Source organism: Heteronotia binoei, chromosome 6 (genome assembly GCF_032191835.1).
Source record: "Heteronotia binoei isolate CCM8104 ecotype False Entrance Well chromosome 6, APGP_CSIRO_Hbin_v1, whole genome shotgun sequence".
NCBI classification, from domain to species: domain Eukaryota; kingdom Metazoa; phylum Chordata; class Lepidosauria; order Squamata; family Gekkonidae; genus Heteronotia; species Heteronotia binoei.
In genome coordinates, this window is record NC_083228.1 from 60,339,769 (window position 1) to 60,356,682 (window position 16,914).

At 36.4% G+C, this 16,914-nt stretch overlaps 1 protein-coding gene across 3 annotated transcripts in view; it reads right to left on the reverse strand.

Annotated features, from left to right (window-relative positions):
* ENO4 (enolase 4) overlaps positions 1-16,914 on the reverse strand; it is a 31,477-nt gene that overhangs the window by 4,933 nt on the left and 9,630 nt on the right. The window contains exons 5-11 of one of the 3 annotated variants that reach the window (XM_060240844.1): positions 15,042-15,211; positions 12,473-12,592; positions 8,023-8,088; positions 4,244-4,411; positions 3,617-3,742; positions 2,184-2,379; positions 609-676 (exon numbers count right to left, since the gene is read on the reverse strand). In XM_060240844.1, coding sequence (XP_060096827.1) covers positions 609-676; positions 2,184-2,379; positions 3,617-3,742; positions 4,244-4,411; positions 8,023-8,088; positions 12,473-12,592; positions 15,042-15,211 — 914 coding nt within the window. Of the gene's footprint in view, positions 1-604; positions 677-2,183; positions 2,380-3,616; positions 3,743-4,243; positions 4,412-8,022; positions 8,089-12,472; positions 12,605-15,041; positions 15,212-16,914 lie in introns of all 3 variants that reach the window. The other 2 variants (XM_060240841.1, XM_060240843.1) reach the window with 2 other exon arrangements.

Here is a 16,914-nt window from a genome sequence, read left to right on the forward strand (position 1 = left end):
AGGAAAACTTGGAACAAGGAATGCAGCTCACACATGACCTAGAGAAAGGAAATGCTATAATGGGAAAAATGGGGAGGAAGAGAATTGGGATGGGGGTGAAGGAGAGGGAGCCAGAAAGTGCTGCATATTGTGAACTGAAGGAGGAGCAGAAATCCATTATGAAGGCTCAAGAAGCTAGAGAGAGAGAGTAAGAACCTAGGCGAGATGATGTGTGTGTGGGGAGGGACTAAGTATACACTGATTCTAAATGTCACCATATTTTTAGAGACAACTCTCTTGTTCAACTATCCTTGAAACAGAAGGTGAGCAGCCTGAGTCTATTAAGGCTTGTTATATAAAACATACTATTAGTGCTCTGTTTTGAATAATGCACTTAGCGTTTACTTAAAATGTCAGATAGAAACAATACATATTTTCATTGTATTATCCTTGCCTGTTCTTGTTTTCCCTTAAAGTTCAAAGATTAACTTTCTTTAAAAGATTATTGTTTTGAACAAGCCAATTTCCTAAAAGGTAATGTATCTCTCAGCTACAACTGACATCTTGACTATGGGCCAGTTTAAGGTAAAAAGCAATATTTGAGCTAATGAGTGGATTCCACTACTTACAAGGTCCACAAGACTGTCATCAGAAGACTCTCCATCTGAGCTTCCGAATATAGAAACATGTTTCAGACCTGTACATAATGGACAAGGATGCTTGATTTGTTTTGTCTTCATTTCTCTTCTGTGCCCTGCTTCAGGACACTATCTTTTCTGACAGTAAGTAACTTTCCAACGGGGCAAGTACTATGTAACTATTTCTTCTTTCACTTTATTTAATGTACTAATTACAACCATGTACTAGTCGCTAAGCATATTCAGAATCCCTGATCTGAACTGAAGCATTTAGGTTACTACACTAGATTTTTCTATTACAATAACAGTTCAGTTCAGTTACCTTTATTGGCATAAGATACATTTCAGTCAGATGAACATTAATAAGGGTACTGTTATAGTTAAGACACTTAACTCAGTATAAAATACAACATCATAAAATCAGCCTGAAGTTAATTTAAGAATGTCACTATTTAAATAAACAGCTGCTTGAAGAAACCTAGCCACAGTTTCAGTGACATTTATTTCAGAATTATTGAGAAGAAATAATAGTTTGTAAGAAGCAGGTAAATCAGAGATGCCACTTAAAATCAAAGATAAAATACTCTGCTGAATGTTAGAATAATAGGCCATTCCATCAAGACATGTAAAACTGTTTCTATAGATCCACTTAGGCAAGGGCATTGTCTGTTGGAAAAGGGAATGCCACTAAACCTTCCAGTTAAAATTGCTGAGTGAAGGGCATTAAATCTGGCTAGTGAAAAAGGTTCTACAAAGTTTGGGGTCCTGCAGTTCATAAAAATAATTTGAAGGGTGTTCCGTAGAGGGCAATATACCATGACTAAGGAGGGAGTACATCTTGTTAGCTAGATTATACATTTTGAGAGATTCAGCCTCTATTAATTTATTCTTTATCAGTTGGAATGCCTTTAATTCTGATAATGAGACCAAAAGAGTCAAGGGAAATATTCAATGTGTTCAGCTTGTCCTCTATGGTTTTCAGCCAAGATGAAAGATCAGATTCTATTAAAAGATGGAAACAATAGCTAGAGGGATCAGTATATTACAATAACAGTAACTCTTGTCTTCCTGCAACTATGATAAATTGATTTGATAATATTTTCTAATATATTCTAGACTATGGATTAGGATTTGAGATATATAATTCTAAATTTTCTTTTTTGCATAGAAGCTAATTTTTCTTTGTAGATGAAAAATGCTCCTCCAGCTAAGTTAAATTCTGAAGCTTACTATTCAATTATTTCAGCAGTTTTGTTACATGCTGAAGACTTCTAAAATGTCCATGGAAATATATAACAGAAACTAATAGTACAAGAGACGCCCAGTCACTTAAGCAGTATGCAGCACTGAGCTGAAATACTCTATTAAGACTGCATTTCATATTTTTGGAATTTGAACCTCTAACTCTATTGTCAAGCCATGATGAAAGTCAATTTTGTCTAATAAGCACTTCTAACATTCTCAATTACTGTATTTAAATATAAAATGTTACATACTTTTACAGATTGCATAGACAAATCTACAGCATGCTCGGCATTTTAGAATTCAATTCTCTCTTCTACTCACCATCTAAAAGCTTGGTCATTTCTAAAAGGTCAGAAATGTTAGTTTCATTGATGTATTTCACAACAAGACCACTGCATTTTGGTGCATTCTTCTTTTGGCCATTCAAATGTTTAGAGATACTCCTACATGCATGTTCTGCAATAAGGTAGCATTTTGAACCCAGATTACTACATAAATTCTCCCACTGTTGAGTGTCCTATATAGATAGCAAAAGTAAGTTATTAATCTTTGAAATGTTTATGTCAGCAAGCAAAAAGAAGATAGTGACATGAATTTTAAAAAATAGGATAATTCTTCACAGAAAATATTACATATAATAGCGTATACATGGCAGCAGTGAGTTCTGTGGTAGAAAATGGTTCTGTTGGAACTGGATTTATAGATTGGACAAATTTTCAGTCATAGTTTCAGAGGAAAATGACCCATGCATTATAGATAAGCTATTTGATGCTTTGTCCTTTGTAAAATAACAAAAGTGATGATCCATACAATTAACGTAGTTGGAATGAAGCCAATTTATGCCTATTTACCAAAGTCACCTTTCATTAATCTTTTTCATTATAAGTGTTTGTTAAATATATTAATTAAAAGCCATACAATCAATTAAATATTTTAATTAGCAAACATTATTACATAGAAATGCTACTAAATTATAAACTTTGGTAGAGCTGCAGAGATTTAAGCATTCATGTGTAAATTATTTACAAATGAAGAAATACAGAGAGCATGGACTAGCTGAATTTCAAATTGTTTCGCTCTGATAAAATTCTCAGAATTTACATTTCTGAACTCTGAAATTCATGCATATTTTAAAAATAAGACTACAATATGATGTGAATTGAGCATAACCTTATGCATACAGGCCTCAATCAAAATAAAGTCAGGCATGCATAAGTGTCATTGAAACTCATGGAGCATAAATAAATGATTATCATTACACTCACATCCCAACCCTTACTTTCATCATGGACTGAAGACACCATACATAAGGTTTCCAGGACTATCATCAAGGCACTGAATAGATCCTGCCTTAGGTTCAGCAAGGTTGATCTATCATTATTCATTTAAAACATTTACATCCCACTTTGTCCTCACAAAAGAAGCCCCAAATGGCTTCTTTAAAAGTATATATTAGAATATAAAATACTTAAAATGCTATAACAACAAACACCTTGAAAGCAATGCCATCCCATACAAGCAAGACAAACCATACCATCTTGAGCTTTCCAACACACCCTGGTACCAGGTTAGTTACAGATTTCAATAGAACTACAAAGTTTAATTGGAGAAGCCATCCTGTTGACGATTAACTTCAATGTGGTTTTAGTCAGCTTATTATTTTATCTTACAAAGTATTACTCCTAAAGCATCTTCCAAGAGTCTTTCATTGTAAGGACTTAGGAACTATGGTTGTTTTTTTTAAAGGCTCTTACCTCTTTTCTCAAAGGATCAATTAATGCTACAACAGAAGGGAACTTATGAATCAGGTTCACATACATATCCACCATTTCATCAGGGTTCTTGAGTGTTCCAGACAATACTTCATATTTTCCCTTACTCTACAATAAACAAACCCACATGTATTAGGTAAAATACTATCAAATTTGAGACTAACCCACCCTGACCTAGAGAGCCCAGTCAAGCCTGATCTTGTCAGATCTCAGAAGCTAAGCAGGGCTGACCCTGGCAAGTACTTGGAAAGGCAACCTCCTTGGAATACCAGGAGTGAGACACAGAGATTGCCTATATCTAGTCACTTATATGCCCCAGTAGGGGTTGCTAGAAGTTGCCTTGACTTCCAGCCATGCACACACACAAATAAAAAAAAAAATACTCCCCAAGAAATCTGAGACTATCCCATCTTGTTTTTAAGAGTTAAGGATGAAACTCTGTGGAAGACAATGAGATCATGATGGCATCATGAGCTATTTGTGTGAATAAAATTATTTGTCTTCCTCATTATTCCTCCTGTTTACAGTGAACAGCCACCTCAGAAAAAAGAAAAGCAACTGATCAGAAGAAAGAGAATAAGATAACAAAATATTGAAAATAAGACTTACATAGTCCATTAGTTCATGAGCAGCACAATTTATTCCCAAATACAGATCTATTCCTAATTCCAAGCCAATGTTTGCGCAAGCCATTTGAATCAAGGTCAGTGGTTGTTCAAGAGTTTCATTCCCTGTTACTATGCAGCCTAAGTGAGACATTTTTTTAATAACGGGTGGCTGGAAATAAAAAATAATATTGCTAGAAATATACATGCATTCATGCACAAGAGAACTGCCAATTTCAATACAAATCCCAGCATTTTTCTGTCATCAGAATCCTCACCCATGTAATAGGTACCACATACACTACTAAACTGTCAGCTGGGGATTTATTCCCCAAATAATTTCTTTACAGATCATTTCATATTAAGATATAACTTTTTCTGTGCATCAATTGCATATAATTTATAATAGCTTGCATAAAGCTATTATAACTTTGTTAAAGTTCTCAGCTAGATATGATTGTGGAAGAAGCAATCACTGCATAAGGCTTGAACCTATAAGGAGAAGCTGTGGCTCAGTGGCAGAACATGTGTTTTGCATGAAGAAAGTCCCAGATTCAACCCATGGTATTTTCAGTTAAGAAAAGGATCAAGAAGTGAGTAACAAAAGATCTTGGAAAGCCACTGCCAATCAGAGTAGACAATACTTAATAGATCCATTGTCTGACTTGATATAAGGCAACTTCATGTGTGCCAGCTCATATTCATAGCTGCTAAAATACAACTTAATCTTTTATTTACTGAAATGTTTACATTCCACCTTTCTCATGCATGTACATGCACAAGAAGCAAAGTAAATTTATAATGCACTTCTTCCTAGCACTTTTCCATCTGTATATCTCCATGTCATATATGAAATATTAGTAATTAGAAACTCAGTACATAAATTGTCATGGATAGTCTGGTTTTGATGACATAACTGAACTTATGAACATATGAAGCTGCCTTATACTGAATCAGAGCCTCAGTCCATCAAAGTCAGTATTGTCTACTCAGACTGGCAGTGGCTCTCCAGGGTTTCAAGCTGAGGTTTTTCACGTCTATTTGCCTGGACTCTTTTTCATTGGAGATGCTAGGGATTGAACCTGAGACCTTCTGCTTACCAAGCAGATGCTCTACCACTAAGCCACCGCCCCTCCCCTTAGCTGACGTGTATCCCAGGCTCCACATCAACAGTCTCTAGAACATTACAGGCTATCTACACAAAGAAACAGAATCTAAAGAGCAAACCAGCACAACCACTTTAATCACTATGCTGGCTACCAAAACAGTTCTGGTTTCAGAGCATCCTACTACCCCATAAGAGTAGAAGCAGTGACAAGTGCAGCTTGAAGGTAATCAGGCCGACAAGACCACTTATTATTATTATTATTATTATTATTATTATTATTATTATTATTAGTTTATTTATATCCCGCCCATTCCCCCATAGGGGCTCAGGGTGGAGTACATCAAATATGCAATAATAAAACAATCAAGAACAGCTAAAATCATAATAAAATCAGTTACAGCATTGAGCTCAGAATCTAATCAGCACTTTACATATCATATATTATGGTTACATAACCCACTGGCCCACGTCAGTAACAAACAGTCCAAATAATGATGAAATAGCAATGCTATATTAATAGCATAATTTTTTTGGCACTGATGATGGTACAATCATTAATGGAATGAAGTACTGTTAATGATGCCAAACAGGGCCATAGTGTTTGTCTGAAGTCTGATGGAGCTCTCTTTCTTTTAGTTTCACCAATGCAATAATAATAACCCTGCTTCCTTTTCTCCTTCCCACCCAACAACCAACCTCCAGTTTCAGCTATATCTATTTATTTACTTTCTCCATAATGGGGATTCAAAGTGTCTTAAATAATTCTTCTGTCCTTCATTTTATCTTCACAACGATCCTGTGAGGTAGATTAGGCTGAGTGTGTGTGACTTGCCCAAGGTAACCAAGTGAGCTTCCATAGCAGTATGTGTGTCCCAGATCCTAATCTGAAGCTGTAATTACTACACTATGCTGGCTTGTGGGATGGCTGCTGTTGAACATCAGCAAGAGGTTTGGCATAGGTGGGTCATGCAAGTCACAAGATAGCAAGTTGGCTGGTGGCTGCTGCTGGGTATGGCCTCAATGTGTTCTTCCTCAGAGGCCAAAACAGCTCTGGAAAGTCCTGCCCCTCTCCCTGCCTTTTACTGACAGAAATCAAGCTTTGAAGGCTGGCAATACTGTTGTGATTGCCAAGTAACAGCCACTAAAAGAATTCACTTCTTAAAGCTACAGATGCTGCTTTTATTATTAGGTGGGGGGATTAATCCCCATTTTAAGTTTTTTAAGATTTCAGATTCTTATGCAAAACTGGGACTTTTTCTAGGTTTGTAGAAAGATCTGTCTTGTCTATTCATGGCTCATCTCTGGATTTAAGTTTCTACATATTACACCATGTTAAGAATTAGATACACTGATACATGCCAATATGTTACTTGGACAAAAATCTATCAGTTTATGATCCATTAACTGTCCTATGTGATGTGTTAGGTTTTGGCTTTTTTCCTTACTGAAGCTTTTTTCCCTGCATCTCGCGCAGCAGACTTTTTACTTTCCGCTGAAGGAGTAGGCTGCTGTAAAAGTTAAAGAAATGGTTAGAAAAACCATAAATATAGCTAACCATATTTTGGATGAAAAGCATTAGGAACATTATGTAAGATAGCTCTGAGAAAAATGCAGACATAATTATTTTATGTACAGTTCAACAGAAAACAGCAATAAACACATTTTAATTCTCAATATACAACAGATTTTCCCACTCTCAACATAAGACATAAAATTAATGATTTCGCAGAAATTATTCCCTGCATGTGTAATGAAGTACATGTATCATATAATATCACAAAAGCCAACTTCAAAAGCCTCTTTATACAGAACATCTAACATCACTCCTGCTAGTAAGCATACGACCATCAAGTTTTCTAGCAGAAAGATAGCAAAACAAGACTTTTTTTTTGTGAACTTCCCAGATATGCAGAAAAAATATTAGTTTGGAAATCAGAATAATGTTTTTTAAAAAAACAAACAGCTCAGCCATCACTGAATTGACCTTTAGGGACCATGGGATTTTGTAGGTATTTGAACACTGGTTAAAGTAAAGAAAAAAGGTAAACATAAGAGGGGAGAAAAAAGTGTATGTGCAGAAGGATTAATTAGGATCAGAGCAAAACAGTTCTTCTGATCCAAATTAGTTATCCTGCCCAGTTGCCCTTTAAACTGTGAAAGGAGCAAAGCAACTAATTTAAAGAGCATCATGGGACCAGGGTCAGGCGTGAAAATGCCATAAGGTGAGAGGTGAAATGCAGAATCCTTACCTCCAATTTTTACCCAGTAAGTGACCTATACAGCAAATGGAGCAAAAGCTAAAAGTTGCCCCATGTTATGCCTTGTACAGTTAATGTTGAGGGCTATATCAGGACAGTTGTACTACAGCAGAAAACTGTTATGAGTCAGAGTTGAGCAGCAAATTACATATATCTAAGCCCATGAGATCATCATTCTTATGCAAGTGTGATGTGCATATGGGAATTTCCCAAATGTTTATCCTTTTGGAATTTCTTGCAGGCCTCCAGCTTGTCTTTTAAACAAATGCCAACTAAGGCTGTTAGACCTCAAGGAATTCTATGGACTGGTAACAAGAAAAGGTTTGGATCTTCCAGATAACTAACTTAAAAAACAAACAGGGCCTCTTCAACAGATTGGTAGGGGTGTGTTAATCATTAATTTAAATATTATCTTACCCCTTTATTCACCGGTTCCAGCAACTTCATTATTTGTTTGTGAATATCCAGAGATCTTTCTACACTCTGTAAAATTAGAAAAATTCTTCAAGCCAGTGCTTTTTTTCCATTAAAGAGTTCATTAAAAAAAAGTTGACTTTATTTTTGCAAGTCACTACCATGCTTATTATACTGCAAATATTTACTATTAAGGATGTGCTCTATATTGTACAAGGAGTTGTAAAGAAGCAGATGTTCTGTGTTTGTGGAGGACATGGAGAATACCTTAAGTCCTATAAGTAAGTGGATTCAGATACTGAGAAGCATAAAACAAGAAGTGAACAAAGAGTTCCAGTCACCTTTCATGGATGGCAGGCAGGCAGGGCATCAGGACCATGGACAGAAGCACAAGAAGCTTAACAGGGAGCCATGCTAAGGCCAGCAAGTTGATAGTCTTTAAATACTGATCATATCTATGTTAATCTTTTTTTCAACTGACCTATTGCTTTATTTTTCTTGCTTGTTATACATCTTTAGAAAAACATCCAGGTTAACCTGCAGGGTGGCATAGAAGACTATGCATCTATAAAAATTCAATTTTCATTCAAAATTTGTTAGAGCATCAATTAATTCACAGATATTATTACTTCTAGACAGGCTTTTTTTGTAGCAGGAACTCCTTTGCATATTAGGCTACACCACCCCCCTCCGATGTAGCCAGTCCTCCAACAGCTTACAGGGCTCTTCTTACAGGGCCTACTGTAAGCTCTTGGAGGATTGGCTACATCAGGGGGGAGTAGCCTAATATTCAAAGGAGTTTCTGCTACAAAAAAAGCCCTGCTTCCAGAAGATGAATGCTTGGATTCCACAGTAAATTTCTGCTAATGGAAAGCACTTTCACTATCAGAACAGGACATCCTTCCCTACCACTGCATTCAAAAATGCTGCCTGAAATGCTGTTCTTGGAGGATAAGGAAACACCAGATAACCCAGGAATAGCATAAGGTTCAAGACAGAGGTCTGTTCAGTTCAGTTTTAATATTATTCCAGTTAAGCTCCAGTTGAAATAAAAATAGAAAATGTAGCAAAAAATTATATAAAATTACATAGTAGAACGAGAATAAAACATAAAATGCATAAAATAGCATCTTAGATAACCATAATTAAAATTTGAACCTGGAATCTAAAAATAGAGAACTATATAGTAGACCTTCTGATGAAATCTAATACTGTTTTCTCACTGGCATTGCTCTGCCCCCAGGCATCTGTTTACCCCTGGCTCAAGTGATCTATTTCCAACCAGTTGCTCCAAGGGTGCATTTTGATGTGGTGCTCCCTCCAGTTCCACACATGATATCTTAATCTTTAAAACTAGGGAAATCTTTGTGCTAGGGAAAACAGAAGCCTGAGGGTGGAGCAACACTAGTGAGAAATCAATCTCTGTCAAGGCTCAAAAGGGCAGGACTAAAATTTATTGCGCACTTTGATCACCTATGCACAGAATCTAGCAGTTAACTTGGTAATAACTGAAATTTCATCAGTTAAAAATTTACCTAAGCATATCTGGTCCACCTCTACCACAGGACTGTCAACAAGGGAAATAATTGTCTTATCCCAAATTTATTTATAGAGAGGGCCGTGGAAAAAGATGTGTCCCATTGTTTCCACCTCTGCTAGAGGGCAGAGGCAAATCCTCTCAGAGTATATATCTTGTTGTATCTTCCTTCCAAAGTCATGGATGGCATGGCATCACATGTGGCCAATGTAAAAGCCTTCCTGTAAGAGGAGAAATCTAAGGTTTTAAAATTTTAGGCCATTGACTTGATGTATTTCATCTTCTTGGGGGCTCTGAAACCAGGAGACTTCATTAAGTCTCGCTGGTGTTCCATGTCACAAATCCTTTGCCTAATTGTGAATTTGGCCAGATCAATGGTCTGCAACAAAAGGACACCAGGTGAATGGCCCATTCTTTCAAGGCTTTCCTCAACCCTGTGAAGCCAGCTCAGTTGGTAAGAATATTGCATTATGAGGTGAAGAAGTCCTTTTTGATTAATATGTATCTTAAGCCATTGGGAAGCAATGCCAACAGAATCCTCAGTCCTCATTTGACTTGTTTCTATACAGAGAAGCAAATTAGGAACAGTTGGAGGGAGCTGTAAAATGGCATGAAAGAATTTAGGTTGTGTCTTTTCAAATAAATTCAAACTTGTGGCTAAAATACCAGTAAGAATGCCATATAGAAAAGTTGGGCTATTCTTTAGCTTGAAAAAGCTTCAATACAGCAGGTATATAAAGGCCCCCCTTAGAACAAAATTTTTTAAATATTGCATACTTAGTTTTCTCAGCACTCTCTGCTCTCAGTTTACAGTGTGCAGTAGTAGATATGGTCTCCTGGAATACTAAAGACAGATGAATTTATTGACCTGCTCAATTTTATTTCCCTTCACTGACCATACTCTTTTTTTGGGGTGGGGGCTACCAAATACCTTATAATTGGTCTTATCATAATTGATGGTAAGATGTTATTTGTCACAATACATAGCAAAGCTGTCAAGTACCCTATGGAGTCCCAGCAATGTCCTTGATGAAAGAAGCATGTCGTCTGCATATAGTAAAACTGATATGTGACACAAGCCCAGTTTTGGAAGATGAGAATTAGAATTTGTCATATGCTTAACCACATCACTCAGATAAAGATTAAATAAAATAGAGGCTAGGAATCAGCCCTGTCTTACTCCCTTGAAAGTTTTAATAGGCTCTGTAAGAAGTCCCAATGGGCTTTATCTCACCCTTAGGGTGGAATCATCATGTAGAGCACTAAAAAGAAAAAGTAGCCTTTTATCTATATTAGTACTCCCTAGTTTTTCCCATAATCTTTGTCTGGACATAGAGTCAAAAGTCACCTTTAAATCGATAAAGGCAGCATATAAAGAGATAGGACCTCTGGTAGAGTATTTTCCTATTAGATGTCAAAAAATAAAACAGTGCTCTATAACAGGGGTGGCCAATGGTAGCTCTCCAGATGTTTTTTGCCTACAACTCGCATCAGCCTCAGCAATTAGCCATGCTGGCTGGGGCTCATGGGAGTTGTAGGCAAAAAACATCTGGAGAGCTACTGCTGGCCACCCCTGCTATATAGTTGATCTTTCTGCTCTAAAGCCAACTTGTTCTTTTGGTATAATCTCTTCTTATATCAGCCATATTTCCAACTTATCTAATAAATACCTTGTTTATAATTTACTGATAATATTTAAAAGACTAACGGCCCTATAATTAGCAGGTTCATTTTTAAAATCCTTTTTATAGATAGGGACTACAATTGCAGTTCTCCACTGTTTAGGAATATGACCAGAATTATCAATATATGTAAACAAGACCGCTAAAAACTGTGCCCACCACTCCAAGTTTTCTTTCAAGGCTTCAGATGGAATACCATCTGATCCTGGAGCCTTCCCATTTTTGAATCTCGCAATATATGTTTTTATTTCCTATGGGGTAACCAGAGGCCATGAGGGGAGGGTTTCAAAGGCTTCAGTAATGTTATCTTGGATATGGTCCCTGTACAACTTCGAAAAGAAAAAGGACTATCTAGGAGAAGGAGAAATGTGCAGATATAAAGGTGAAGAAAATTTAGGTTTTCTGTCAATGAATAAGCCTCCAGAAAAGGGTAGAGGGTGGGGGTTTTTGTCACTGCCAGAATAGGAGTCTTCCATAACTTCCTAGACTGTTTTATAGCAGTTTTTCTTATTTAAGGGCATAACCTGGGCCTCCACACTTCCCCCCCTGTTGTTACTTAAGGACAGTGTATATAAGGAATTCATCACTTTTTAAATAAGAGCACATTCTTTATCATAGTATGGTTTGGAGTTCCTACCAATTAGTCCAGGCTCATCCACCTGAGATACTGTCAGCATAGAAGTGATTTCCTGAATTAAGTTCTGATAAACATCTAATGGGACCTCATTGGTCAGAGATCTGCAGTAAGAAAGCCACTGATGAAAGTTACCCCCTCTTTCATTAGTAAAAATGTACTATGGGATCTTTCCAGAGTTTCTTCTGTATACTCAATACCATTCATCTACTTTGAATATGAAATCCCATTTGGTGTAAATAAAATTCACATTGTGAGACAAATTTGGTAAGTCTTTCTATTATTGTGATTATTTCCACATGTCACTTGGAACTTCCCATGTATCCACTCTGTTGAAATGGATGGAAATTGATTGTATATAAGAATGACTGCTTCTCTACTGTACTTGTGGATCAAAGATTTTGCAACAGAAACAGCCATGGTCCTATACCCAACTGTCCATTCTTACTTCAGCTGAAGCCAACAGGTATAAGTATACAGAACTTGGATATCAGTCTGTGGCCTAAATAAGCAATTGTTATTTCTTACAAGGTAGGTAAAATATGGATAAATGCTTTTTACTGTTGTATTTATTATGATGAAAACAGTAGCATACAGTACTTGTTTAACAGTTAACCAGGCTGGAGGTATAAACATCACTTCTTTCATTAGATTTAGTTTTCCAGGCGATGACTTTCCACTACTCAAAAGTGTTATCATTGGCAATGGCATAATGAGTTCCTTAGGCAGATGCTAAAATGGAAATAAAAGGTAGTATGTTTAATGTTAGGCTGTAAATTCACAAACTGAATGTAATATCCCACTGAGGTTTCTATCTTGGACAGACAAAATTTAATGATATTGTGGTAAGAGCCATTATCAGAATTTGGTACAAACTTAAGAAGAAATTAAACCCAGAGGATCTCCTTTCTGAATAAACTGAAGATATCTTTAGAGGAAGAAGATGATATTGGATTTATATCCCACCCTATACTCTGAATCTCAGAGTGGTTACAATCTCCTTTACCTCCCTCCCCTACAACAGACACCCTGTGAGGTAGGTGGGGCTGAGAGAGCTTTTTAAAGCAGCTGCTCTTTCAAGGACAACTCCTGTGAAAGCTATGCCTAACCCAAGGCCATTCCAGCAAGTGCAAATAGAGGAGTGGGGAATCAAACCTGGTTCTCCCAGATAAGAGTCCAGACGCTTAACCACTACACCAAACTGGCTCTTTGAGAATACAAAATTTACAACGACATGATTCAAACATTTAACAATGGGGAATTCCCCTGCATAATATCAAGACGTAACAGCAGGAGACCAGAAGTCATACCTTTTCAGAAATATTATAATTACGTTAATATGAAAGAGAAACAGATATTGGAAAGTGGCGATTATCTACATTTGGTGGATATGACCCCAAGCACATGGATGGCTAGAAACACACTGTACAGAAAATTAATGAAATAATGGGTCTTAATTTGATTATAGAGCCCTTCAGTAATTTCATTAGGTTGTTTTAAAGGAATAAGACCAGTTCCAACATTTGGAAGTATTTATTAATTGAAAACTAGCTATGAATTTGTAATACAGTTTTAGAAAAAAACTTCCCTTCCTCTCCCCACAACAGCCACCCTGGGAGATAGGTGGAGCTGAAAGAGCTCTTGAGAGAACAGCTCTGAAAGAACTGTGACTGATCCAAGGTCACCCAGCATCTGCATGTGGAGGAGTGGGGAATCAAACCTGGTTCCCCCAGATTAAAGTTTGTGCTCTTAATCAGGACTCAGGTTCATGACCTGGCTTGCGTTCCTTCTCCTGCTGATCTCCCATTCAACCTTCTTTATTAACAAATATACTCCAGCCTGTTGATTGTGATACTTGGCATCAACTACTGCAAGACGTGAGTGAAAGTTATTGCCTTGTACCGAGTCAGAGCACTGGTCCATCTGGCTCACTATTATCTGCTCTGCTTGGCAGAAACTGTCCAACTGTCTCAGGCAAAGAAAGGGCTCTTTCTCTTTCAGCATCTAAAGGTGAAGCATGTTATTTGCTGAGTAACAACTGACATCAAAGATGCCATCAAATTGTGTTGAAATGCTGGACATTGAGTTCCTTAAAGCTGGCAGAAATATTGAGATTCACTGGTATGACGAATAGCTATGGTTGCAACACTGATGGAACAGAGAATTCTTTTTCCACTGCCTAACTAGAATAAGGACACAGGTACCCCTTACTTGGACTAAAGTACTCCCTTATCAAGGTTAACTGGTTTTTAATATATTCAAAAAATTGCTTAAACACTAGTCACTGTCTTAATTAGTGTTCTTTGGTATACTTTCATACCTCCCATGTTAAAAAAAAAAATACTTGCATACCTATCTATTATTGCTGTCTCTTTTTATGTAATATTACCCAATCAGGATTTTTAGTACTGTTTTACAAACCTTCCAATAAGAAATCACTTTCTTTCTCTTAATTAAGAAATTGGGGCTCATATTTATAATTAATAGGGTTTTTTTGTATAACAAAATAGTTTTTCTATGTATTGTGTTGATATTAGTTTTTACTAGCAGTTTGTTTTAATCCCCCCCTAATTCTTACCTATTGAATTCAAAATTTTAGTCTGTAATTAAAGTCCCTGTCATTTAGATATGCTTTCACTAATGGTTTTAGGAATTATTGCATCATGAGGATAATAAAGGAAGGTTATTATATTCGTAGATAAATATGCATTTGTCACTAGCAAGCAGGGCACAAGGTCCACATTAGTCGGTATTCAAACACATATCACCTTCTTGACTATTAAATATTGCTGGCACAGGCAGCCACAACTGCCTAGAGGCCTAAAGGACCATAAGATGAAATCCAGACTGCCACACATCCCCACAATTCCATGGAAGCAACTCTAACATGGCAGGAACAAAGAGCATTTGCTTAAGGAACAGCTTGAAAGGATAGTGTTGAATCCTGTCTGTAGCATAAGGCCCTGACTAAAGCAAAAACTTAACTGAGCAAAGAAAAAACTGAACTGAGGTTGTTTAATACAATCACTAAAAGATGATACTGATCTAAAACACACTAAAAATAAAAATTCCTGCAAATTTTAAACTGATCTGTATGATATAATTCCCTTGAGTGGAAGTTTGGGACTGTGTGACAATCTGAGCAAAAGACCAAAATCTTGACACATACCTGATTGTGTTTTATTAAAGCAATCTGTAAGTACAAAGGCATGTCACTAGTAGTTGCAGCAGCCTTCACAACAGCAAGAGATACACACCCAATAGCCATGCTACCCTTAATAACTGGTTCAGTAGGTTCTGCAGGTGGGATTGGATTTTCTACAACAGAAATCTTTTTCCCTAAGAACAAGAAGAGCATTTTGCTTTAAAATTATCTTGTTACATTATCACAACAGGTACAAGTAAAATGTTGGCAATTTAATTCTTTATACTGTGAATTAAAAAGAAATTAAGAAATAATAATCTCTATATTCTGAAGAAATCCTGCTGGGGTTAAATAAATTATCCAGAAATAGATGTTTTGAGGATTTCTTTCTTAATTCTGTTTGAAAAGTCATATATGATACCACTTTCTTTAACGGCTTTTCTAACAGTAATGCCTTAAATTTCAGCTTTAACTTCTTATGATCATAAATGCAATAGTCTGATATATCAAACTATACTGAAGATATGTTCTAGCTAAGAACAAACTTTATTTCTGGTTTTTTGGCATTAAATTCTCTTTTAACAGCATCCTTAAATCCAGACTTTCCAAATTACTCTTTAAGTGCACAAAACTCAAAATCCAAGGTAGATTTTGAAAATTACTCTGTTCCCATTTAGCCACCTTTATAATGGCTAGATTTTTATAGCAAAGAACTTAGCAATCATCAGCTCTCACTGTGACATTTATGTCCTCAAATCCTTATCATCCATTGGTTTACTCTGATTCCCAAATAGGAGCCAGTATCTTTTGAAAATATGACACTAGTTGTGGGTGCTGAGCACCTTTGAAAATCTGACCTTTAATCCATGCACTTAACAGCACTCTTGAACAGAGCATAAATGTTGCCAAGTGCAACTATGGAACACTATCTAGAGACCCAACTAAAGATGGCTTTAATTTGAAGTATATCAGAGACATAACCTTCCTTAGGCTCAGAATGCACAGTTAAAGAGAAAAATGAATGATGAATCAAGTATAGAGCAAAGGAGTATGAACAGGATGCATTCTCCAAAGACCCTCAAAAATCAATTTAATTATCCATAAAATGGCAAGTTCTCCTCTTGGTAGATCAACACTTCTTGCTTCAACTGAGGCCATTCAATTGTAATACCCAAATGTGTTCACTTTTTGATTTGATTGTCATAAGTTGGCTGCGATATGACAGCATTCTCTATCTCCACCACAGGACATTAATTACTAAAATTAAACAACAGGATCATAATGTAAAGGCATCAATACAAGTTCCACTTTGGCAACATTGTCCCCTCACTTAGCGCTCCTGCACTAAATTGCACTGAACATAAAAGTATGAAAGTTAACATCAAGACATTACAAAAAGACAACATTTCTATGTACCAGAAACTACTGTGCAAGGCAACTGATCATGGAACAGCTTAGAAAGTAGGCAACCTTGGACATGGACCTGTGTTCTGACGGCTATGATATGACCATAGTGCTATTTTTCAATAATGTATAAATAGAAAGTTGTCCAATAAGTTCAATAGGGTAACATTTGATTTCAGAAAAGGAAACCTCAAAATGAGGTGATTCAGCAAAAGGAAGCTGAAAGAAAGAAAAAAATCAATTCAGAATGTTCTGAAAATATTTAAATCCACAAAAATAATAGCTCAGAAACCATTAAAATAAAAAAGACATCATTAGCACGGCTAATGAACCTAATCAAGTAAGCCTTAAGAGACTATAAGGCTTTCTTTAAGAAGTGGAAGTCTTGTCAAAATGAGAATAAGTAACACACGCTCTAGCAATTTTTACAAACAATAAGATTTTCTTTAATACATTAGAAGCAGGAAATTGCTAGGCAGTTGAGCTATTAGAT